Source organism: Salmo trutta, chromosome 24 (assembly GCF_901001165.1).
Source record: "Salmo trutta chromosome 24, fSalTru1.1, whole genome shotgun sequence".
NCBI classification, from domain to species: domain Eukaryota; kingdom Metazoa; phylum Chordata; class Actinopteri; order Salmoniformes; family Salmonidae; genus Salmo; species Salmo trutta.
The window spans coordinates 43,167,267-43,191,745 of NC_042980.1; the positions used below are offsets into that span (position 1 = coordinate 43,167,267).

The 24,479-nt window shown below is 44.0% G+C and overlaps 1 protein-coding gene across 2 annotated transcripts in view; it reads left to right on the forward strand.

The window, feature by feature from the left end:
- Nucleotides 1-23,899, forward strand: part of LOC115161351 (rho GTPase-activating protein 6-like) — a 74,543-nt gene extending 50,644 nt beyond the window's left edge. For both annotated transcript variants that reach the window (XM_029712269.1, XM_029712270.1), the window contains exons 4-13: nt 2,549-2,811; nt 4,303-4,498; nt 4,725-4,780; nt 5,484-5,634; nt 7,863-8,011; nt 9,431-9,610; nt 20,063-20,160; nt 20,872-21,134; nt 21,241-21,315; nt 21,435-23,899. In XM_029712269.1, coding sequence (XP_029568129.1) covers nt 2,549-2,811; nt 4,303-4,498; nt 4,725-4,780; nt 5,484-5,634; nt 7,863-8,011; nt 9,431-9,610; nt 20,063-20,160; nt 20,872-21,134; nt 21,241-21,315; nt 21,435-22,054 — 2,051 coding nt within the window. In that variant the 3' untranslated portion in view covers nt 22,055-23,899. The remainder of the gene's footprint in view (nt 1-2,548; nt 2,812-4,302; nt 4,499-4,724; nt 4,781-5,483; nt 5,635-7,862; nt 8,012-9,430; nt 9,611-20,062; nt 20,161-20,871; nt 21,135-21,240; nt 21,316-21,434) is intronic.
- Nucleotides 23,900-24,479: the final 580 nt, after the last annotated feature.

Below are 24,479 nucleotides of genomic sequence, written 5' to 3' on the forward strand. Positions count from 1 at the left end.
TAGAGCAAGCATTCTCAGCTGTTTCAACCCGCCGAGCTCTGAGGGGAAAATATACAGTAGGAGCCTCCTCCTGAAAGAGCCGGGGCTGCTTCAACAATTGTACCACAGGAGGTTGGTGGCACCTTAATTGGGAAGGACAGGCTCAATCAGTGGAATGGTATCAAATACATCAAACACAAGGTTTCCAGGTGTTTGATGTCATTCCATTGGCTCTGTTCCGGCCATTATTATGAGTCGTCCTCCCATCAGCAGCCTCCACTGAACAGCACTGCCAACTGCTGCCCAGCCTCCTGCAACAATGTTCACAGGAATGTGAGTTCACTCTGTCGCCTGGGCGGTCAAGGAAAGAACAAAATCAATCTTGAGAGGTGGCTCGGTCATCCTAGCCTAACCTCAGTCATCCCAGCCTAACCTCAGTCATCCCAGCCTAACCTCAGTCATCCCAGCCTAACCTCAGTCATCCCAGCCTAACCTCAGTCATCCCAGCCTAACCTCAGTCATCTCAGCCTAACCTCAGTCATCCCAGCCTAACCTCAGTCATCGCAGCCTAACCTCAGTCATCCCAGCCTAACCTCAGTCATCTCAGCCTAACCTCAGTCATCCCAGCCTAACCTCAGTCATCCCAGCCTAACCTCAGTCATCTCAGCCTAACCTCAGTCATCCCAGCCTAACCTCAGTCATCCCAGCCTAACCTCAGTCATCCCAGCCTAACCTCAGTCATCCCAGCCTAACCTCAGTCATCTCAGCCTAACCTCAGTCATCCCAGCCTAACCTCAGTCATCCCAGCCTAACCTCAGTCATCCCAGCCTAACCTCAGTCATCCCAGCCTAACCTCAGTCATCCCAGCCTAACCTCAGTCATCCCAGCCTAACCTCAGTCATCCCAGCCTAACCTCAGTCATCCCAGCCTAACCTCAGTCATCCCAGCCTAACCTCAGTCATCCCAGCCTAACCTCAGTCATCCCAGCCTAACCTCAGTCATCCCAGCCTAACCTCAGTCATCTCAGCCTAACCTCAGTCATCCCAGCCTAACCTCAGTCATCCGTCATCCCAGCCTAACCTCAGTCATCCGTCATCCCAGCCTAACCTCAGTCATCCCAGCCTAACCTCAGTCATCCCAGCCTAACCTCAGTCATCGCAGCCTAACCTCAGTCATCCCAGCCTAACCTCAGTCATCGCAGCCTAACCTCAGTCATCCCAGCCTAACCTCAGTCATCTCAGCCTAACCTCAGTCATCCCAGCCTAACCTCAGTCATCCCAGCCTAACCTCAGTCATCTCAGCCTAACCTCAGTCATCCCAGCCTAACCTCAGTCATCCCAGCCTAACCTCAGTCATCCCAGCCTAACCTCAGTCATCCCAGCCTAACCTCAGTCATCTCAGCCTAACCTCAGTCATCCCAGCCTAACCTCAGTCATCCCAGCCTAACCTCAGTCATCCCAGCCTAACCTCAGTCATCCCAGCCTAACCTCAGTCATCCCAGCCTAACCTCAGTCATCCCAGCCTAACCTCAGTCATCCCAGCCTAACCTCAGTCATCCCAGCCTAACCTCAGTCATCCCAGCCTAACCTCAGTCATCCCAGCCTAACCTCAGTCATCCCAGCCTAACCTCAGTCATCCCAGCCTAACCTCAGTCATCTCAGCCTAACCTCAGTCATCCCAGCCTAACCTCAGTCATCGTCATCCCAGCCTAACCTCAGTCATCCGTCATCCCAGCCTAACCTCAGTCATCCGTCATCCCAGCCTAACCTCAGTCATCCCAGCCTAACCTCAGTCATCCCAGCCTAACCTCAGTCATCCCAGCCTAACCTCAGTCATCTCAGCCTAACCTCAGTCATCTCAGCCTAACCTCAGTCATCCCAGCCTAACCTCAGTCATCCTAGCCTAACCTCAGTCATCCCAGCCTAACCTCAGTCATCTCAGCCTAACCTCAGTCATCCGTCATCCCAGCCTAACCTCAGTCATCCCAGCCTAACCTCAGTCATCTCAGCCTAACCTCAGTCATCTCAGCCTAACCTCAGGCATGGACAACCCTAGCCCACCCCCGCTCTGTTTTCATTTTCTCTCCCTGTGTTTTTATTTATTTTTATTTATTTCACCTTTATTTAACCAGGTAGGCAAGTTGAGAACAAGTTCTCATTTACAATTGCGACCTGGCCAAGATAAAGCAAAGCAGTTCGACAACATACAAAAACACAGCGTTACACATGGAGTAAAACAACATACAAAGAGACAAATCCTAAAGTATGCGTCCCCTGACTGGGGATAGTGTATACATGGTACGGATACTGTTTAGGTTAAACACTGCATTTCCCCAAGGACCTTTAGATACGTTTTTATATAGAAGAGTTTTCAATTAGAGGGCCTATTGGAAATTGAATTATTATTTTTTTAAAATAAGGAAGCATAGTTTATAGCCATCCAGGCTTCACTGCATAGTTACAGTACGTTACTTCATACTTTGAAGCAAGTCTTGGGATTTACCATTGAATTTAATTGAATGCTGAATGTATGAATATTCTCCCCTCCTTATCTGTCCCTCGCATCATAGAGTCAACGCCCCAGGCCTTCGGCATACTGCTGTCGCAGGTGATCTCTAACGATCGCGCCCACAAGCAGCGTCAGGAGCCCCAGCGCGAGGAGCACCGTGACCCCAGTGACCTGGTGTCTTCCCTGCTACACCTCACCTCACGGAAGAGCACCAAAGACAAGGAGCTGTCCAGCAGCAACTCGTCTCTCAGCTCCACCTCTGAGACGGCCACTGAGTCACCCTCACCCAGCACACCCGAAGCACCACCACACACCCGCAGGAGGGTAGGTTTTCACCTGTGGGGGCTGTTCTAACAAACCTATAGTATGAGTCTGAATGTATTCTGTTATATGCAAACCAACTTGTTCATATAACTTGATGGACAGAGGTAGAAATACTGTTGGCCGGGCTCCCACTTCACTTCAATGTATGCCATCCACTTACAGTGCGTTTGGAAAGTATTCAGACCCCTTCCCTTTTTCCACATTTTGTTATGTTACAGCCTTATTCTAAAATTGATTAAATAAAACATTTTCTTCATCAATCTACACACAATACCCCATAATGACAAAGCGAAAACAGTATTTTAAGAAATGTATTTACATAATTATTCACACCCTTTGGTATCAAACTCGAAATTGAGGTCAGGTGCATCCTGCTTCCATTAATCTACAACTTGATTGGAGTCCACCTGTGATGAATTCAATGGATTGGACATGATTTGGAAAGGCACACACCTGTCTACATAAGGTCCCACAGTTGACAGTGCATGTCAGAGCAAAAACCAAGCCATGAGGTCAAAGGAATTGTCCGTAGACCTACAAGACAGGATTGTGTCGAGGCACAGATCAGGGGAAGGGTACCAAAACATTTCTGCAGCATTGAAGGTCCCCCAGAACACAGTGGTCTCCATCATTCTTAAATGGAAGAAGTTTGGAACCACCAAGACTCTTCCTTGATCTGGCCGCCCGGCTAAACTGAGCAATCAGGGGAGAAGGGCCTTGGTCAGGGAGGTGACAAAGAACCCGATGGTCATTCTGACAGAGCTCCATAGTTCCTCTGTGGAGATGGGAGAACCTTCCAGAAGGACAACCATCTTTGCAGCACTCCACCAATCTGGCCTTGATGAAAACCTGCTCCAGAGCTCTCAGGACCTCAGACTGGGGTGAAGGTTCACCTTCCAACAGGACAATGACCCTAAGCACACAGCCAAGACAACGTAGGAGTGGCTTCGGGACAAGTCTCTGAATGTCCTTGAGTGGCCCAGCCAGAGCCCAGACTTGAACCCAATCGAACATCCCTGGAGAGACCTGAAAATAGCTGTGTCCCCATCCAACCTGACAGAGCTTGAGAGGATCTGCAGAGAAGAATGGAAGAAACTCCCCAAATACAGGTGTGCCAAGCTTGTAGCGTCATCCCCAAGAAGACTTGAGGCTGTAATCGCTGCCAAAGGTGCTTCAACAAAGTACTGAGTAAAGGGTCTGAATACTTATGTAAATGTAATATTTAAGTTTTTAATTTTTTATATATTTGCAAAAATTTCCAAAAACCTCTTTTTGCTTTATCATTATGGGGTATTGTATATAGATTGAATACATTTTAGAATAAGGCTGTAACGTATCAAAATGTGGAAAAAGTGAAGGGGTCTATATACTTTCCAAATACACTGTATATAATCCATCATTCCATGCCATGCACTCGTCGCCATATGCTATCCATCACCTCTCCATATGGCTGTACTGTACTGTACTCACTCAACTATGTGTATCTGGCAGGGAGGAGTGTCTGTGGATTGCATCACTGACCTGGATGACAATCAGTCTCGCCTGCTGGAAGCCCTGCAGCTGTCCCTACCAGCCGAGACACCCAGCAACAGGAAGAAGCAGAGGGACAAGAAGCTTAGCCTCAACCCCATCTATAGACAGGTTCCCAGGGTGGTGGAGATGTGCTGCCTGCATCTGGAGAAATATGGTACACACATAGGAATTGCCGTCATTCTTCAGAAAGTGCTACGCGTATTGGGCCCGATTCACAGTTGTAATGAGGGCAGACAACACAGACTTTCATGTAAATCGTTCACTGAAGTCAATGGAGGATATGACTTGCAGAGGATTGTTAATCGTGACTGGAGTTTATGTACACGTTTTCCGTGTTGGTGTCACATCAAATTTGCCCTTTATTTCTCCATGTAATTTAGGTCTACAGACAGTTGGCATCTTCCGTGTAGGGAGCTCAAAGAAGAGGGTGCGGCAGGTGAGGTTTCTCTGGAAAATGCTGATGAACACATCGATGAGGTGCTCATCAAAACACACTGTGAAATTCCTAGTGTGTTTCTAGTGTTAAACTGTGGATTGTAGGACGCTGTCTCAAGTATGATTCTAGTGTTAAACTGTGGATTGTAGGATGTTGTCTCAAGTATGATTCTAGTGTTAAACTGTGGATTGTAGGACGCTGTCTCAAGTATGATTCTAGTGTTAAGCTGTGGATTGTAGGATGCTGTCTCAAGTATGATTCTAGTGTTAAACTGTGGATTGTAGGACGCTGTCTCAAGTATGATTCTAGTGTTAAGCTGTGGATTGTAGGACGCTGTCTCAAGTATGATTCTAGTGTTAAACTGTGGATTGTAGGACGCTGTCTCAAGTATGATTCTAGTGTTAAACTGTGGATTGTAGGACACTGTCTCAAGTATGATTCTAGTGTTAAACTGTGGATTGTAGGATGTTGTCTCAAGTATGATTCTAGTGTTAAGCTGTGGATTGTAGGATGCTGTCTCAAGTATGATTCTAGTGTTAAGCTGTGGATTGTAGGACGCTGTCTCAAGTTTGTTTCTAGTGTTAAACTGTGGCATGTAGGATGCTGTCTCAAGTATGATTCTAGTGTTAAACTGTGGAGGGTGGGATGTTGTCTCCAGTATGTTTCTAGTGTTTAACTGTGGATTGTGGGATGTTGTTTCCAGCTCAGAGAGCAGTGTGACCTGGGAATGGAGGTCCAGCTGGACGAGGCTAACAGTGTCCATGATGTGGCCGCGCTGCTTAAGGAGTTCCTGAGGGATATGCCTGAACCCCTGCTGACCAGAGAGCTCTACACCGCATTCCTCAACACCATGTGTGAGGAACACAGACACACAGGCTTGGCCACACACACACCCTGGCCTGGCCTGGCCACACACACACACACCCACACACACACCCTGGCCTGACCACACACAGACATACACACACACACACACACACACACACACACACACACACACACACACACACACACACACACACACACACACACACACACACACACACACACACACACACACACACACAGACACAGACAGACACAAACACATTACTAAACCCATACTTTACGCTCACATCTAAACCTCATACCACAATATGACACACAATCTCACCACCACACTTCACAGAGTCTTCATCACTACCATGAACAGCCCACATTTGCCCCATACCTCACATTCATGTACACTTCATTCACTATATAACTCAGTTGCTTTACCACAATCTAACCACAACGCTACTCATTGCCTTAATCAACTCTATGTGTGAAGGGTTTAGTTACGCCTACAGTGCCAGTATTCATCCCCCTTGGCGTTTTTCCTATTTAGTTGCAATACAACCTGGTATTTTTATCTGGATTTCATGTAATGTACAGTCACAAAATAGTCCAAATTGGTGAAGTGAAATGAAAAAAATAACTTGTTTAAAAAAATTCTAAAACATTAAAAACAGAAAAGTGGTTTGTGCATATGTATTCACCCCCTTTGCTATGAAGCCCCTAAATAAGATCTGGTGCAACCAATTACCTTCAGAAGTCACATAATTGGTTAAATAAGGTCCACCTGTGTGCAATCTGTGTCACATGATCTCATTATATATACATACCTGTTCTGAAAGGCCCCAGAGTCTGCAACACCACTAAGCAAGGGGTACCACCAAGTAAGCGGCAATATGAAGACCAAGGAGCTCTCCAAACAAGTCAGGGACAATGTTGTGGAGAAGTACAGATCAGGGTTGGGTTATAAAAAATATCTGAAACTTGAACATCCCACGGAGCACCATTAAATCCATTATTAAAAAATGGAAAGAATATGGCACCACAACGAACCTGCCAAGAGAGGGCTGCCCACCAAAACTCACTGACCAGGCAAGGAGGGCATTAATCAGAGAGGCAAGAAAGAGACCAAAGATGACCCTGCAAAGCTCCACAGCGGAGATTGGAGTATCTGTCCATAGGACCACTTTAAGCCATATACTCCACAGAGCTGGGCTTTACGGAAGAGTGGCCAGAAAAAAGCCATTGCTTAAAGAAAAAAATAAGCAAACATGTTTGGTGTTTGCCAAAAGGCATGTGGGAGACTCCCCAAACATATGGAAGAAGGTACTCTGGTCAGATGAGACTAAAATTGAGCCTTTTGGTCATCAAGGAACACGGTATGTCTGGCGCAAACCCAACACCTCTCATCACCCCGAGAACATCATCCCCACAGTGAAGCATGGTGGTGGCAGCATCATGCTGTGGGGATATTTTTCAATGGCAGGGAGGGGAAACTGGTCAGAATTGAAGGAATGATGGATGGCGCTAAATACAGGGAATTCCTTGAGGGAAACCTGTTTCAGTCTTCTAGAGATTTGAGACTGGGACGGAGGTTCACTTTCCAGCAGGACAATGACCCTAAGCATACTGCTAAAGCAACACTTGAGTGGTTTAAGGGGAAACGTTCAAATGTCTTGGAATGGTCTAGTCAAAGCCCAGACCTCAATCCAATTGAGAATCTGTGGTATGACTTAAATATGGCTGCACACCAGCGGAACCCATCCAACTTGAAGGAGCTGGAGCAGTTTTTCCTTGAAGAATGAGCAACAATCCCAGTGGTTAGATGTGCCAAGCTTACAGAGACGTGCCCCAAGAGACTTGCAGCTGTAATTGCTGCAAAAGGTGGCTCTACAAAGTATTGACTTTGTTGGGGTGAATAGTTATGCACGCTCAAGTTTTCTGTTTTTTTGTCTTATTTCTTGTTTGTTTCACAATAAAAAAATTATTTGCATCTTCAAAGTGGTAGGCATGTTGTATAAATCAAATGATACAAACCCCACAAAAATCTATTTTAATTCCAGGTGGTAAGGCAACAAAATAGGAAAAATGCCAAGGGGGTGAATACTTTCGCAAGCCACTGTACACTACAGTAGTTTGTTATTAAGAAAGCATACACTTCATACACCAAGAGACCACACCTGATTCCTATACCGTCTGTATTGTAAAAGGTGTCTGTACCTGTATCTGTGAGGATGAGAGTTGTGTTGATGGTTGTCCTCCTCTGTAGTACTGGACCATCCAGACCAAGAGAGCACCATCCAGCTACTGGTGTATCTGCTGCCACCATGCAACAGTGATACCCTGCAACGCCTCCTGGAGTTCCTGGCCACGGTGACCGCCCACGCAGAGGACAGTCAGGACAGGGACGGACATGAGGTAAGGAATGGACAGGGCAGGCAAGGACAGGACAGGACAGTGCAGGGAAGGACAGGACATGAGGGTAGAACACGGCAGGACAGGAGGACAGGGCAGGCAAGGACAGGACAGGAGGACAGGATAGGAGGACAGGATAGGAAGACTCGAGGACAGGGCAGGAGGACAGGACCTGAGGGAAGGACACGGCAGGACAGGAGGACAGGATAGGAGGACAGGATAGGAAGACTGGAGGACAGGGCAGGAGGACAGGACCTGAGGGAAGGACACGGCAGGACAGGAGGACAGGATAGGAGGACAGGATAGGAGGACAGGATAGGAAGACTGGAGGACAGGGCAGGAGGACAGGACCTGAGGGAAGGACACGGCAGGACAGGAGGACAGGATAGGAGGACAGGATAGGAAGACTGGAGGACAGGGCAGGAGGACAGGACCTGAGGGAAGGACACGGCAGGACATGAGGAAAGGGCAGGAGGACAGGGCAAAGCATGACAGGATGAGAGGTCAGTAGTGTAATTAATTCACTCAAGTTTACGGTCCTTTTCTCATTTTGTCTGAGATCAACTTTCATAGATGTTGGTTATTTATGATTCATGACTAGGTCATGAGTCATATTCATCTATCGAAATACTGCAAGCATTTTACATTACAGCACAGACTACATTGTCATTAGCATGCTAGTGATAGTTATTCCACCACCCCAAACGAGTGCAGAGAGGAGTACATGTGAAGGATCTATTTAAATTCTGATGTAACAAATTGACGGACTTTATAGCTTTATTCATGTTGACAAGAGCGGCTTAAGTGCGTATTAATTCCCACACTCCTCTCGGTTTGAATATGTATACACCTCTATGTGTCAAGAGTCAGCCATGTGCATGAATTTGTTTTCTATTGATAACTGATAAAAAAATAAATATCTGTATTAATGACTGCTTATCCATGTACATTTTTCATTCAACTTAAAGACCAGAAAGTCATCTGATGTTTTTATTCAGTGTTACCTTAACTAATCCTTCCAGTTAACCTCCATCAACCTAACCTTCAGCATAGTCCTGATTTTTCCTGTAACCACAAAAGATCAGACGAAAATGTCTTGCTAACAATCACGTACTTGGCCTGTGAGGCTGTGAGTTGTGGGGCTGCTGGCCAGACAGCCAGAATGAGATCAATTCAGGCTTCATTATCCTGTTATTACTGGGGATTTCATGACGATGCATAACAAACTGTTCATGTCCTACCGAGCAGAAGGAGCTCATGTTTGCCAGCACTGGCAGGAGAGCTTCTCAGAAAGGTGTGTGTGTGTGTGTGTGTGTGTGTGTGTGTGTGTGTGTGTGTGTGTGTGTGTGTGTGTGTGTGTGTGTGTGTGTGTGTGTGTGTGTGTGTGTGTTTTTGTGCTTATTGTCCCACTGCTGTCTTTAGATCACAGGGAACAAGATGACATCACTCAACTTGGCCACCGTCTTTGGGCCCAACCTTCTACACAAGCAGAAGAGCTCGGACAAGGAGTTTACTGTTCAGAGTTTTGCCCGCGCCGAGGAGAGTACAGCCATCATTGGTGTGGTACACAGCATGATCACCACATATGAGACCCTCTTCATGGTAAGCTATCCACTTATGGAAAACACTGTAACATGGCACCAATAGATGGATATATATAAGTGTTTATCACACTAGATAGAGAACAGAGTACAAAATTGGCACAGCTGACAAACAACTGAGATCTCTTAGTCACTGCTCTCCTTTCCGAGAAGAATTGTTCTTAGGGGAATTGTGCTTAAAGGGATACTTTGGGAATTTGGCAATGAGGCCTGTTATCTACTTCCCCATGGATGACATTTTTATGAAGGAAATTAGAGGTAGTTTCGCGAGTCAGTGCTAACTAGCGTTAGCGCAATGACTCGACGTCTATGCTATCTGCTAGCAGATACCATAGACTTCCAGTCATTGTGGAAACGCTACTGTAGTTAGTCAATGCAGTAGTTCTAGTTAGGAATGTCCTTCAAACTGCACACAGAGACAACAACAAAAAATGGTAACCACAAGTCCATCTGACTCTGGGGAAGTAGATAAAAGGGCCTCATTGCCAAAATACAGATGTATTCCTTTAATAGAGTGGCTCCATCTAATGAAATGTAAACATGCACTTTATACGTTTTGGAGAAGGCCTAAGCCTTGTAAAACTAAGCTCCACAGAGAAGATCATCAACTCGTGCCTTTGTTTTTCTCTCCTGTACGGGTCCTTATAAGGTCCAGGAAAAGGAGGACTATGGATTTGGGCATACTGATTACAGTGTCTTTACAGTTTCTTTCTGGACCAAGCTCTATTTTTCTTAAAGGGGCAATCCTCAGTTGAAACAATAACAAAGCACACGCACCGCCTCTGTTATGGTAAAAAGTTGAGGGATGGACATGAAGAAATGTAATCACTCTTAAATTCCTAGACAGAGCTATTTTGACGCAAGGACTGACCACTCAATATATCAACAATATAGTTAAGCATATTTTGAAGCTATACACAGTTTCTGCTTACAGTGCATTCAGAAAGTATTCAGACCCCTTGACTTTTTCCACATTTTGTTACATTACAGCCTTATTCTAAAATAGATTCAATTGTTTTTCTTCCATCCTCAATCTAAACACAATATCCCATAATGACAAAGCAAAAAAGGGTTCTAGAAATTTTTGAAAATGTATTAAAAAATGTCAAACTGAAATCACATTTACATAGGTATTCAGACCCTTTACTCAGTTGAAGCACCTTTTGCAGTGATTACAGCTTCGAGTTTTCTTGGGTAAGATACTACAAGCTTGGCACACCTGTATTTGGGGAATTTCTCTCATTGTCCTCTGCAGATCCTTTCAAACTCTGTCAGGTTGGATGGGGAGCGTTGCTGCACTGCTATTTTCAGATCTCTCCAGAGATGTTCGATCGGGTTCAAGTCCGGGCTCTGGCTGGGCCACTCAAGGACATTCAGAGACTTGTCCTGAAGCCACTCTTGCATTGTCTTGGATGTGTGCTTTGGGTCGTTGTCCTGTTGGAAGGTGAACCTTCACCCCAGTCTGAGGTCTTGAGCGCTCTTTAGCAGGTTTTCATCAAGGATCTCTTTGTACTTAGCTCCGTTCATCTTTCGCTCGAACCTGACTAGACTCCCAGTCCTTGCCACTGAAAACATCCCCACAGCATGATGCCGCCAACCCCATTCTTCACCGTAGGGATGGTGCCAGGTTTCCTCCACACGTGACGCTTGGCATTCAGGCCAAAGAGTTCAATCTTGGTTTCATCAGACCAGAGAATCTTGTTTCTCATGGTCTGAGGGTCATTTAGGTGCCTTTTGGCAAACTCCAAGCAGCTGTCATGTGCCTTTTACTGAGGAGTGGCTTCCGTCTGGCCATTCTACCATAAAGGCCTGATTGGTGGAGTGCTGCAGAGATGGTTGTCCTTCTGGAAGGTTCTCCCAATGTCCACAGAGGAACTCTGGAGCTCTGTCAAAGTGACCATCGGGTTCTTGGTCACCTCCCTGACCAAGGCCCTTCTCCCCGATTGCTCAGTTTAGCCGGGCGGCCAGCTCCAGGTCTTGGTGGTTACAAACTTCTTCCATTTAAGAATGATGGAGGCCACTGTGTTCTTGGGGACCTTCAATGCTGCAGAAATGTTTTGGTACCCTTGCCCAGATCTGTGCCTCGACACAATCCTGTCTCGGAGCTTTACGGACAATTCCTTCGACCTAATGGCTTGGATTTTGCTCTGACAGGCACTGTCTACTGTGGGACCTTATATAGACAGGTGTGTGCCTTTCCAAATCATGTCCAATCAATTGCATTTACCACAGGTGGACTCCAATCAAGTTGTAGAAACATCTCAAGGATGATCAATGGAAATAGAATACACCTGAGCTCAAATTTCGAGTCTCATTGTGAAGGGTCTCAATACTTATGTAAATAAGGTATTTCAGTTTTTTTTATTATTATTAAATTGGCAAAATCTTATTAAAACCTGTATTCGCTTTGGCATTATGGGGTATTGTGTGTGGATTGATAAGGAAAACATTTAATTTAATACATTTTAGAATTAAGTTGTAACGTAACAAAATGTGGAAAAATGGAAGGGGTCTGAATACTTTCAGAATGAACTGTATATGCTGAACAAAAAATATAAACACAACATGTAAAGTGTTGGTCCAATTTTTCATGAGCTAAAATAAAAGATCCCAGAAATGTTCCATATGCACAAAGAGCATATTTCTATAAAGTTTTGTCCATAAATTTGTTTACATCCTTGTTAGTGAGCATTTCTCATTTGCCAAGGTAATCCATCCACCTGACAGGTGTGGCATATCAAGTAGTTGATTATTTAAAACCTCTACAGGATCAGTGTCCCTATACCGGGACGGTTGTTGCTAACGTGTGCTAATGTGACTAGAATGACGTTGTATAAAACAGCCAACTTTCTGGGACATAGATATGTCTTATATTACATTCTTGTTAATCTAGCTGCAGTGTCTAATTAACAGTAGTTATTACAGTGAAAAAATACCATACTATTGTTTGAGGAGAGTGCAAAACAACAAAAAACTTTTATCACGGCAACTGATTTGATGCATTTATTAATCTTGCTCTGATTTGTCATCCTGAGGGTCCCAGAGATGAATGTAGCATAGTTTTGTTTGATAAAATAAATGTTTATGTTCAAATGTAGCAACTGGGGTCTACAGTTTGACCCCACTGATGTCTCTGGCTCCACACCCAGCCCACGTGCCTTCACTTCTGGCTCCGACAGAGATGGCCGCCTCGCTTTGCGATCCTAGGAAACTATGCAGTATTTTGTTTTTTTATGTGTTATTTCTTACATTGTTACCCCAGGTAATCTTAGGTTTTATTACATACAGTCGAGAGGAACTATTGGATATAAGAGCAACGTCAACTCACCAACATTACAACCAGGAATACGACTTTCCCGAAGCGGATCCTCTGTTTGGCCTACCACCCAGGACAATGGATCGGATCCCAGCCGGCGACCCAAAACAACAACGCCGTAGAAGGGGCAGACGGAGCGGTCTTCTGGTCAGGCTCCGTAGATGGGCACATTGTGCACCGCTCCCGAGCATACTACTCGCCAATGTCCAGTCTCTTAACAACAAGGTAGACGAAATCCGAGCAAGGGTAGCATTCCAGAGAGACATCCGAGACTGTAATGTTCTTTGTTTCACGGAAACATGGCTCATGGCTCGAGACACGCTATCTGAGTCGGTACAGCCACCTGGTTTCTTCACGCATCACGCCGACAGAAACAAGCATCTCTCTGGTAAGAAAAAGGGCGAGGGTGTATGCCTTATGATTAACGAGACGTGGTGTGATCATAACAACATACAGGAACTCAAATCCTTTTGTTCACCTGACTTAGAATTCCTCACAATCAAATGCCGACCGCATTATCTACCAAGAGAATTCTCTTCGATCATAATCACAGTCGTGTATATTCCCCCCCAAGCAGACACATCGACGGCCCTGAAAGAACTTCATTGGCCTCTATGTAAACTGGAAACCACATATCCTGAGGCTGCATTTATTGTAGCCGGGGATTTTAACAAGGCTAATCTGAAAACAAGGCTCCCCAAATTCTATCAGCATATCGATTGTGCTACCAGGGCTGGCAAAACCCTAGACCACTGTTATTCTAACTTCCGCGATGCATATAAGGCCCTCCCCCGCCCTCCCTTCGGAAAAGCTGAGCACGACTCCATTTTGTTGCTCCCAGCCTATAGACAGAAACTAAAACAGGAAGCACCCGCGCTCAGGTCTGTAAAACGCTGGTCCGACCAATCGGATTCCACGCTTCAAGATTGCTTCGATCACATGGACTGGGATATGTTCCGCATTGCAGCGAACAACATTGATGAATATGCTGATTTGGAGTGCGAGTTTATTAACAAGTGCATCGGTGATATTGTATCCACAGCGTCTATTAAAACATTCCCCAACCAGAAACCGTAGATTGATGGCAGCATTCGCGCAAAACTAAACGCGCCAACCACTGCTTTTAATCAGGGCAAGGTGACGGGAAACATGACCGAATACAAACAGTGTAGTTATTCCTTCCGCAAGGCAATCAAACAAGCTAAGCGTCAGTACAGAGACAAAATGGAGTCGCAATTCAACGGCTCAGACACGAGAGGTATGTGGCAGATTCTACAGTAAATCACGGACTACAAAAGAAAAACCAGCCCTGTTGCAGATCACGATGCCTTGCTCCCAGACAGACTAAACAACTTTTTTGCTCGCTTTGAGGACAATACAGTGCAACTGACATGGCCCGCTACCAAAACATGTGGGCTCTCCTTCACTGTAGCCAACGTGAGTAAAACATTTAAACGTGTTAACCCTCACAAGGCTGCAGGCCCAGACGACATCCTCAGAGCATGCGCAGACCAGCTGGCTGGTGTGTTTACAGACATATTCAATCAATCCTTATCCCAGTCTGCTGTCCCCACATGCTTTAAGAGGGCCACCATTGTTCCTGTTCACAAGAAAGCTAAGGTAACTGAGCTAAATGACTACCGCCCTGTAGCACTCACTTCCGTCATCATCAAGTGCTTTGAGAGACTAGTCAAGGACCATATCACCTCCACCCTACCTGACACCCTAGACCAACTCCAATTTGCTTACCGCCCCAGTAGGTCCACAGATGACGCAATCGCCATCACACTGCACACTGCCCTAACCCATCTGGACAAGAGGAATACCTATGTAAGAATGCTGTTCATCGATTACAGCTCAGCATTTAACACCATAGTACCCTCCAAACTCGTCATTAAGCTCGAGACCCTGGGTCTCGACCCCACCCTGTGCAACTGGGTCCTGGACTTCCTGACGGGCCGCCCCCAGGTGGTGAGGGTAGGTAACAACATCGCCACCCCGCTGATCCTCAATACTGGGTCCCCACAAGGGTGCGTTCTCAGCCCTCTCCTGTACTCCCTGTTTACCCACGACTGTGTGGCCATGCATGCCTCCAACTCAATCATCAAGTTTCCAGATGACACTACAGTGGTAGGCTTGATTACCAACAACGATGAGACGGCTTACAGGGAGGAGGTGAGGGCCCTCGGAGTGTGGTGTCAGGAAAATAACGTCACACTCAATGTCAACAAAACAAAAGAGATGATCGTGGACTTCAGGAAACAGCAGAGGGAGCAGCCCCCTATCTACATTGACGGGACAGTAGTGGAGAGGGTGGAGAGTTTTAAGTTCCTCAGTGTACACATCACGGACAAACTGAAATGGTCCACCCACACAGACAGCGTGGTGAAGAAGGCGCAGGAGCTCCTCTTCAACCTCAGGAGGCTGAAGAAATTTGGCTTGTCACCAAAAACACTCACAAACTTTTACAGATGCACAATCGAGAGCATCCTGTCGGGCTGTATCACCGCCTGGTACGGCAGCTGCTCCGCCCATAACCGTAAGGCTCTCCAGAGGGTAGTGAGGTCTGCACAACACATCACCGGGTGCAAACTACCTGCCCTCCAGGACACCTACACCACCCGATGTCACAGGAAGGCCAAAAAGATCATCAAGGACAACAACCACCCGAGCCACTGCCTGTTTACCCCACTATCATCCAGAAGGCGAGGTCAGTACAGGCGCATCAAAGCGGGGACCGAGAGATTGAAAAACAGCTTCCATCAGACTGTTAAACAGCCATCACTAACATTGACTGGCTGCTGCCAACATACTGACTCAACTCCAGCCACTTTAATAATGGAAAAATGTATGTATCGTAAATTCCGTACTATAAGCCGCAACTTTTTTCCCAGGCTTTGAACCTCACGGCTTAAACAATGACGCGGCTAATATATGGATTTTACCCGCTTTCATTTTTTTTTTTCAAATAAACACATTCTGTGACTTGCTCAGTTTTGTGGCGGCATGAAGCTTTCATTAGACCAATGAAATTGCCGAACGGGTTAAGGTCAAACAACTTTTTTGTTTACTGTTAAATTAAATCGAGCGCTCTCAAACTTCCCATCATTCTGATTACGGTAGTCATTTTGTCACCCTCATCATGGCAAAGACACGGAGAAATGCATATGATGCAGCTTTCAAGTTGAAGGCGATTGATCTGGCTGTTGGAAAAGGAAATAGAGCTGCTGCACGGGAGCTTGGTCTTAATGAGTCGATGATAAGACGTTGGAAACAGCAGCGTGAGGAATTGACTCAGTGCAAAGACAACTAAAGCTTACTGCTATTTTTTTATTTTTTTGTTACAAGCAGTGTTTCGTTAAAGCCTATTTATTTTTGTTACAAGCCGTGTTTCGTTAAAGCCTGTGTAAAGTTCATTTGTTTCAATGTACCGGTAGGCACCTGCGGCTTATAGACATGTGCGGCTTATTTATGTTCAAAATAATAAAAAATAATAATTCAGTGGGTGCGGCTTATATTCAGGTGCACTTAATAGTCCTGAAATTACGGTAATCCATTTATCAATAGCCACTTTATATAATGTTTATATACCCTACATTACTCAACTCATATGTATATACTGTACGCTATACCATCTACTGCATCTTGCCATCTTGATGTAATTAAATGTATCACTAGCCACTTTAAACAATGCCACTTTATATAATGTTTACATACCCTACATTACTCATCTCATATGTATATACTGTACTGTATACCATCTATTACATCTTGCCATCTTGATGTAATGTATCACTAGCCACTTTATATTATATAATGTTTTCATACCCTACAAAACTCATCTCATATGTATATACTGTACTCTATACCATCTACTACATCTTGCCATCTTGATGTAATTAAATGTATCACTAGCCACTTTAAACAATACCACTTTATATAATGTTTACATACCCTACATTACTCATCTCATATGTATATACTGTACTCCATACCATCTACTGCATCTTGTCTATGCCGTTCAGCCATCACTCATTTATATATTTTTATGTACATAATCGTATTCATTCCATTACACTTGTGTGTATAAGGTAGTTGTTGTGGAATTGTTAGGTTATATTACTTGTTAGATATTACTGCATGGTCGGAACTAGAAGCACAAGCATTTCGCTACACTGCATTAACATATGCTAACCATGTGTATGTGACAAATACATTTGATTTGATTTGACGTGTGAAAGTTAGTGTATAAGCTAATGCTCCATCATGTATGACATTCCTGGGAGTGTGTAAACTTACATTTTGTATTACCAAAGCATTTTTGTATGTTCTCTATAGTTATGTACTTGAAAATGTATAAATGATCAATTCGGCACATTTGGGCAAACACCTGGCAGACTTGATACAAAATATTGTGCAGTAATGTAATTCTTCACTGGATTAGTCTGAAACTTTGCACACACACTGTTGCCATCTGGTGGCCAAAATCTACATTACAACTTGACTCCTATCTGAAAGTATGGCCATTCTCCTACATTTCAAAGATGATGGAAAAATACAAAATAGAAAAAGCATGTTTTACCAGATCTAATGTGTTATATTCTCCTACATTCATTTCACATTTCCACAAACTTCAGTGTTTCCTTTCAAATGATATCAAGAATTTGTATATCCTTGCTTCAGGTCCTGAGCTACAGGCAGTTAGATTTGGTTATGTCATTTTAGGCAAAAATTGAAAAAAAGGGTATGATCCTTGAGGTTCATGATCATTACACAGGTGCACCTTGTGCAGAGGACAATAAAAGGCCACTCTAAATGTGCAGATTTGTCACACAACACAATGCCACAGATGTCTCAAGTTTTGAGGGAGCGTGCAATTGGCATACTGACTCCAGGAATGTCCACCAGAGCTGTTGCCAGAGAATTGAATGTTAATTTCTCTACCATAAGCTGCCTCCAACGTAGTTTTAGAGAATTTGGCAGTACGTCCAACCGGCCTCACAACCACAGACCACGTTTATGGCGTCGTGTGGGCGAGCGGTTTGCTGATGTCATTGTTGGGAACAGAGTGCCCCATGGTGGAGGTGGGGAAATGGTATGGGCAGGCATAAACTAGGGACAGCAAACACAATTGCATTTTATCGATGGCAATTTGAATGCACAGAGATATCGTGACGAGATCCTGAGGCCCATTGTCGTGCCATTCATCCGCTGACATCACCTCATGTTTCAGCATGATAATGCACGGCCCCATGTCGCAAGGATCTGTACACAATTCCTGGAAACTGAAAATGTCCCAGTTCTTTCATGGCCTGCATACTCACCATACATGTCACCTATTCAGCATGTTTGGGATGTTCTGGATCAACATGTATGACAGCATATACGACAAGCGTGTTCCAGTTCCTGCCAATATCCAGCAACTTTGCACAGCCATTGAAGAGGAGTGGGACAACATTCCACAGGCCACAATCAACAGCCTGATCAACTCTATGCAAAGGAGATGTGCCGCGCTGCGTGAGGCAAATGGTGTTCACTCCAGATACTGACTGGTTTTCCACACCCCTACTTTTTTTAAAGGTTTCTGTGACCAACAGATGCATATCTGTATTCCAAGACATGTGGAATTCATAGGGCCTAATGAATGTATTTCAATTGACTGATTTCCTTACATGAACTGTGACTCAGTAAAATCTTGGAAATTGTTGCATGTTGCGTATGTATTTTTGTTCAGTGTATTTTGGTTTCTGATATGGTACGACCGTTGAACTTAGCTCATGAGGCATTTATAAGTTATATTCTTCATGAATCAATGTCATTAATTTGACATTAAATAGATGGAATAGATACAGAAACTGTGGATTTCCTCTAACCTTGCTCTATTTTTTTTAACCTTAGTCTGTGGGATCTTTCAACACAAAATATCTCACAACCATCCCTCCCTTACCTTTTCCATTGCATTGCTTCATCTAAGCTATATGCACTACCTTTCAAAAGTTTGGGGTCACTTAGAAATGTCCTTGTTTTTGACAGAAAAGCTCATTTTGTTGTCCATTAAAATAACATCAAATTGATCAGAAATACAGTGTAGACATTGTTAATGTTGTAAATGACTATTGTAGCTGGAAACGGCTGATTTTTAATGGAATATCTACATAGGCGTACAGAGGCCCATTATGAGCAATCCAAGTTTATGAGCAAGAGAACAAGTACATTAGAGTGTCTAGTTTGAGAAACAGACGCCTTACAGACACTCTAATGTACTTGTCCTCTTGCTCAGTTGTGCACCGGGGCCTCCCACTCCTCTTTCTATTCTGTTAGAGCCAGTTTGCTCTGTTCTGTGAAGGGAGTAGTACACAGCGTTGTACGAGATCTTCAGTTTCTTGGCAATTTCTCGCATGGAATATCCTTAATTTCTCAGAACAAGAATAGACTAACGAGTTTCAGGAGAAAGTTATTTGTTTCTGGCCATTTTAAGCCTGTAATCGAACACACAAAGGCCAGTTTTATTGCTTCTTTAATCAGAACAACAGTTTTCAGCTGTGCTAACATAATTGCAAATGGGTTTTCTAATGATCAATTAGCCTTTTAAAATTATCAACTTGGATTAGCTAACACAACGTGACATTGGAACACAAGAGTGATGGTTGCTGATAATGGGCCTCTGTATGCCTATGTAGATATTCCATAAAAAATCAACCGTTTCCAGCTACAATAGTTATTTACAACATTAACAATGTCTACACTGTATTTCTGATCAATTTGATGTTATTTTAATGGACAAAAATTGAGCTTTTCTGTTAAAAACAATGACTTTTCAAAGTGACCCCAAACTTTTGAACGGTAGTGTATATATATTAGCATGTGTTAACCAATGGTGCAATAGCTTTAAACTGTACTTGAACCGCTTGCTTGTTATACATCGTCTGTAGGAGACATTCTTGCTTTCGTTTCAGAGTACATATTTACATTATTGTGTCAATATCTGTCTCAACACTTGGCCTACATCTGAGCAGCTTGATTTACAGTGAAGGAGTTAGATATCCAGTTTAAGCCAACAGAGAATGAGATAGATGTAACAACTGTCCGTTCAGCTGAGACGTCTAGTTAAGGATTGTGTGTTTCTGGCCCTTCCAGGTGCCGCCTGACCTGCAGAATGAGGTTCTGATGAGTCTACTAGAGACGGATCCTGACGTGGTGGATTACCTCCTGAGGAGGAAGGATTCTCAGCACTCGTGAGTGTGTGGCCTTTTGTGTGCTTACATATGGACGATTGGACATGATGCTGTGCCTCTGCCAAATGGGCATCATCAGGTAGCTTAGTAGTTAAGAGCGTTGGGCCAGTAACTGAAATGTCGCTGGGTTGAATCCCTGAGCTGACTATGTGAAAAATATGCCCTTAACCCTACTTGCTCCGGATAAGATAACATCTGCTACATGACAAAAATGTAAAAAGCTCTGTGAAAATCCTGTACAGTGATGTATGGGGCTCTGAAAAGGTACTCGAGCACCCCCTGGTGGTATTATTGTGTATATTCACTTCTTACCAAAACATCATCGTGATGACAAATAGTTTCAGTTTTCTTACCTAAACATCATTGTGATGACATAGTTTTAATGTTCTTACCTAAACATGAGAAATTACTGCACTGTTGGAGCTAGGAACACAAGCATTTTGCTACACCCACAATAACATCTGCTAAATATGTGTATGCGATCAATAATATTAGATTTGATATAATGTAGTTTCAGTTCTCTTACCTAGACATCATTGGGATAACATATAATTTCAGTTTTCTCCCTTCTCTGTACATCATGGCATACTTTGTAACTAGGGCATTGAGTTTTTCCTGGTCAGATAATACCTGCTATAGTAAATCTACAGCTCATCATATGTCTCATTTTACATACTTCATAATGCCTCTTTCTTCTCCTCTCCCCCATAGTGGTCCAGGCCCGCTGAGGACTGAGGATCCCTTCTCTTTGAGGGAGAGGCGCTGCTCCAGTGACTCCAACAAGGCCTCCAGTGGGGAGTTGTCCCCCTATGACAACAACTCACCAGTGCTGTCGGAGCGGCTGCTCTCCCAGCCCCAGGAGGACAGCAACCTCCTCTCTGATAGGCTGTTCAGGGTTCCAGAGCAGTACACACTGGTTGGCCACGTCAAAGGTCGTCCTAGCATCACCTGTCACTCACCATCCACAGGCAAAGGTGAGCTTCCCAATGGTCGAGTTGTTGGCCATTTCTGAAAATAGCACAATATGCTGTATTGTATATTGCTACTTAGGCTGAGGAATATGTCTTCTTTTTCCATTAGACACACACGATGAACATGTCTGGGGTGCCTGGCATGCCTCTCTAAGGAAAGGGTTTATGGAACATCACATCACTGGTACATTCATTGTCTTTAAACATAATGTCTCATTCTTTGCTCTTTGAAACTTTGCAACCTAAACATTGTAGACTAGATGGAGTTAGAAGTTGATTATGTGTATAAATGGTTTCCCCTAGGTTCCCATGGCGACGTTTCGGAACACGGCTCCTGCGGCTCATCCGATAGACTCGACCGTCACCAAGGTAACAACAGCAAGCTGCCTGTCAGGCGAACTTATACCTCATTAGGTGTGCCTGAGTGCAGACCACACCCCCCGGTGACTCGCTGCAGTAGTAGCCCTCTGACGGAGAGAGGGAAAAGACAGCAGGGTACAGACTCATTATTACATCACCGGCCACAGGGAAAACCAGGGGCCGGCAGCTCAGAGGACCTCGCGCTAAGGGGCGGAGTGTCACAGCCTGCCAGTCCCTCCCTCAGAGGCAGGCCTGGCGGCAGGGTGGATGGAAGGCCTCCCCCTCCCTACCCTGGACCTCTCAGAGGAACACACAGAGAATGTTCTCACTCCACACCTTCCCTCTCCCTCTCCACGCACCAGTGTGTGACCCCACAGAGCCCCCAACGGCCCCCCCAGGGCAGCTGCAGCCCCAGGAACCGGACTGTGGCCCCTAAGACCCCTTCCTCTAGTCCTCTTGAAGGAAAGGTGCCAGTCAGCCCGGAGTGGCAGAGAGAGAGTTGGCAGATATGGAAGCTATTATCAACAGACAACACAGACACACTACCAGAGACACTGGTGTGATGCGTTGAATACACCCACTAACTTTAACTACTGTGTTACCAAGGAGAGAGGAGGGATGGGGGGGGTTCCTGTATGGTTATGTTGATATGCTACTTACTGAGATGTGCCAATTGTCTGTGAGTAATGGTGTGTTTGTTTGTTAATGTTGTTGTTTCACTGTCCTCATGTGTTACCTACAATTTTTCAGATGTTTGACTCCCAACATTTTGTCACTAAGACATACCTGAACAGAGACACAAATTAACATCACTGAGATGTGACTTTCAGAATATTTTATGGGGCCGTAGTAACAAAATACTTTATTTTCATACCATGTCATTTATATGTTTTATAACTATTTTTATTCTACTCAGAATAATGGTGTATGAATGAATCTGAATGGATCAGTACTAGCGGCTTCCGTACAATGTTCATTTTTATATTCTAAAATCATCCTATGAGATAAAATGCTGATATTATAACCAAAATCAAATACAATTATTGTATTGAAACATGACATCAAGAGGTGTCTTTGTGCTATTTCTCTGTTGGTGGAGCTGTTGCCAAACAAATGAAAATCTGTAGTTTTTTGTTACTGCCGTTACACTTAAATGTGATGTTTTGGTCTCTGGCTTTTACAACTAATGTTCATGGCCTTCTGTAACTGATTGTAATAGTCATCCGAACACAACTTTAGCTGATTGTAGTAGTCATCCATTCACTCATCCAAACACAGCTGTAACTGATTCTAATAGTCATCCATTCACTCATCCAAACACAGCTGTAACTGATTCTAATAGTCATCCATTCACTCATCCAAACGCAAGTATAACTGATTCTAATAGTCATCCATTCACTCATCCAAACACAGCTGTAACTGATTCTAATAGTCATCCATTCACTCATCCAATCACAGCTGTAACTGATTCTAATAGTCATCCATTCACTCATCCAAACGCAGCTGTAAATGATTCTAATAGTCATCCATTCACTCATCCAAACACAGCTGTAACTGATTCTAATAGTCATCCATTCACTCTTCCAAACGCGAGTGTAACTGATTCTAATAGTCATCCATTCACTCATCCAAACGCGAGTGTAACTGCCATCCAGTTGTTTTTATTATGATGGGGAAAATGAAACTTGAATATACAGAACATTATGAATGTAATTCCCCAATATTCAAGATAGAACCAAAGTATCTTAGTTTGTTCTTGAATGCCACCGTTATGAAATGTACCAAGTTTTTTTCTGCTCCCACATCTTAAGGGGAAATGAAGGTACTGTACTAATATATAAGTCATTACTTTCACTAAGAATTTTGTTGTTTGAATATTTGCTGGCAAATCTTCCCACTGGGCACACACTGGTTGAATCAAAGTTGTCTCGACGTCATTTCAATTAAATTGCGTTGAACCAACGTGGAATAGACGTTGAAAAGAACGTCTGTGCCCAGTGGGTTGCTTGTTTGTCCGGAGTAAACATTAGGCCTTATGATCTGTTCAGTAAAAATGACAGTTAATGTCTCTGATATGAGGTTGCTAGCAATGCTAATAAGGCTTTTTCATTTTCACGTTGATTTAACATTACATTACATGCTAATAGTAATGCTTTTGTACCTTGTGCCTCATCAGTATTTTCATTGCAATTAAGCTGCTTTCATTCTGTATATTGCCAGCTTGAACCCTTCAGCATGATTGTTTTACTGTATGTGCATTTTCCTTTGACTTCCGTGATGGATGTAATGGGATATTAGTATTTTTATCGTCTTGTTATCATATCTGTAAAACTATGCATAGAAAATGACGTGAAAAGTCGTGTGGCAATAACCCCTTTACTCTCTTTGAAAAAAGCCTTTTAACTTCTACTTCAGAATTTTGTCAGTATCCTCCAACTACTACAATGCTTGATTTCTTCTTGCTCTTAATTCTTATGTTCCCATTCTGTGTAAAGGGAAGACAGGAACAATGTAAAGGGGTTCATTCTCTAATGAACTGGAGCGGAAGGTGGCTGTTTTGGCAGCTCCTCAGACTCCATTAAGATTTAATTCTGGCACATTTCAACACGGTAATGAAGTGCAAGAGCCAGAGCTGTCTGGCCTTCAGAGAACTCTCTCACTAACCAGGAAGTGGAACAGAGGGTCCCAGACATAGCCACAGGGAGTTCACCTATCCTCTCCCGGACTGGACCACAGGCAAACTCGCTTCCTGATTACTGCCTAATCTTTTTATGACCAACTTTAAAAGTCCAATGCAGCTGTTTTTATCTCAATATCTCAATATTTTGGGGTAACAACCTTACTGTGATTGTTTTCAATTAAAATGGTCAAAAAGAAACCAAAATAGCTTGTTAGCAAATAGAAAGGTATCGCAATAATTTTGGTAGGACTGTCTGTGAGTGGTTTGAGTGGGGAGGGGAAAACAAAAAATGTGCTGTTATTGTCTTT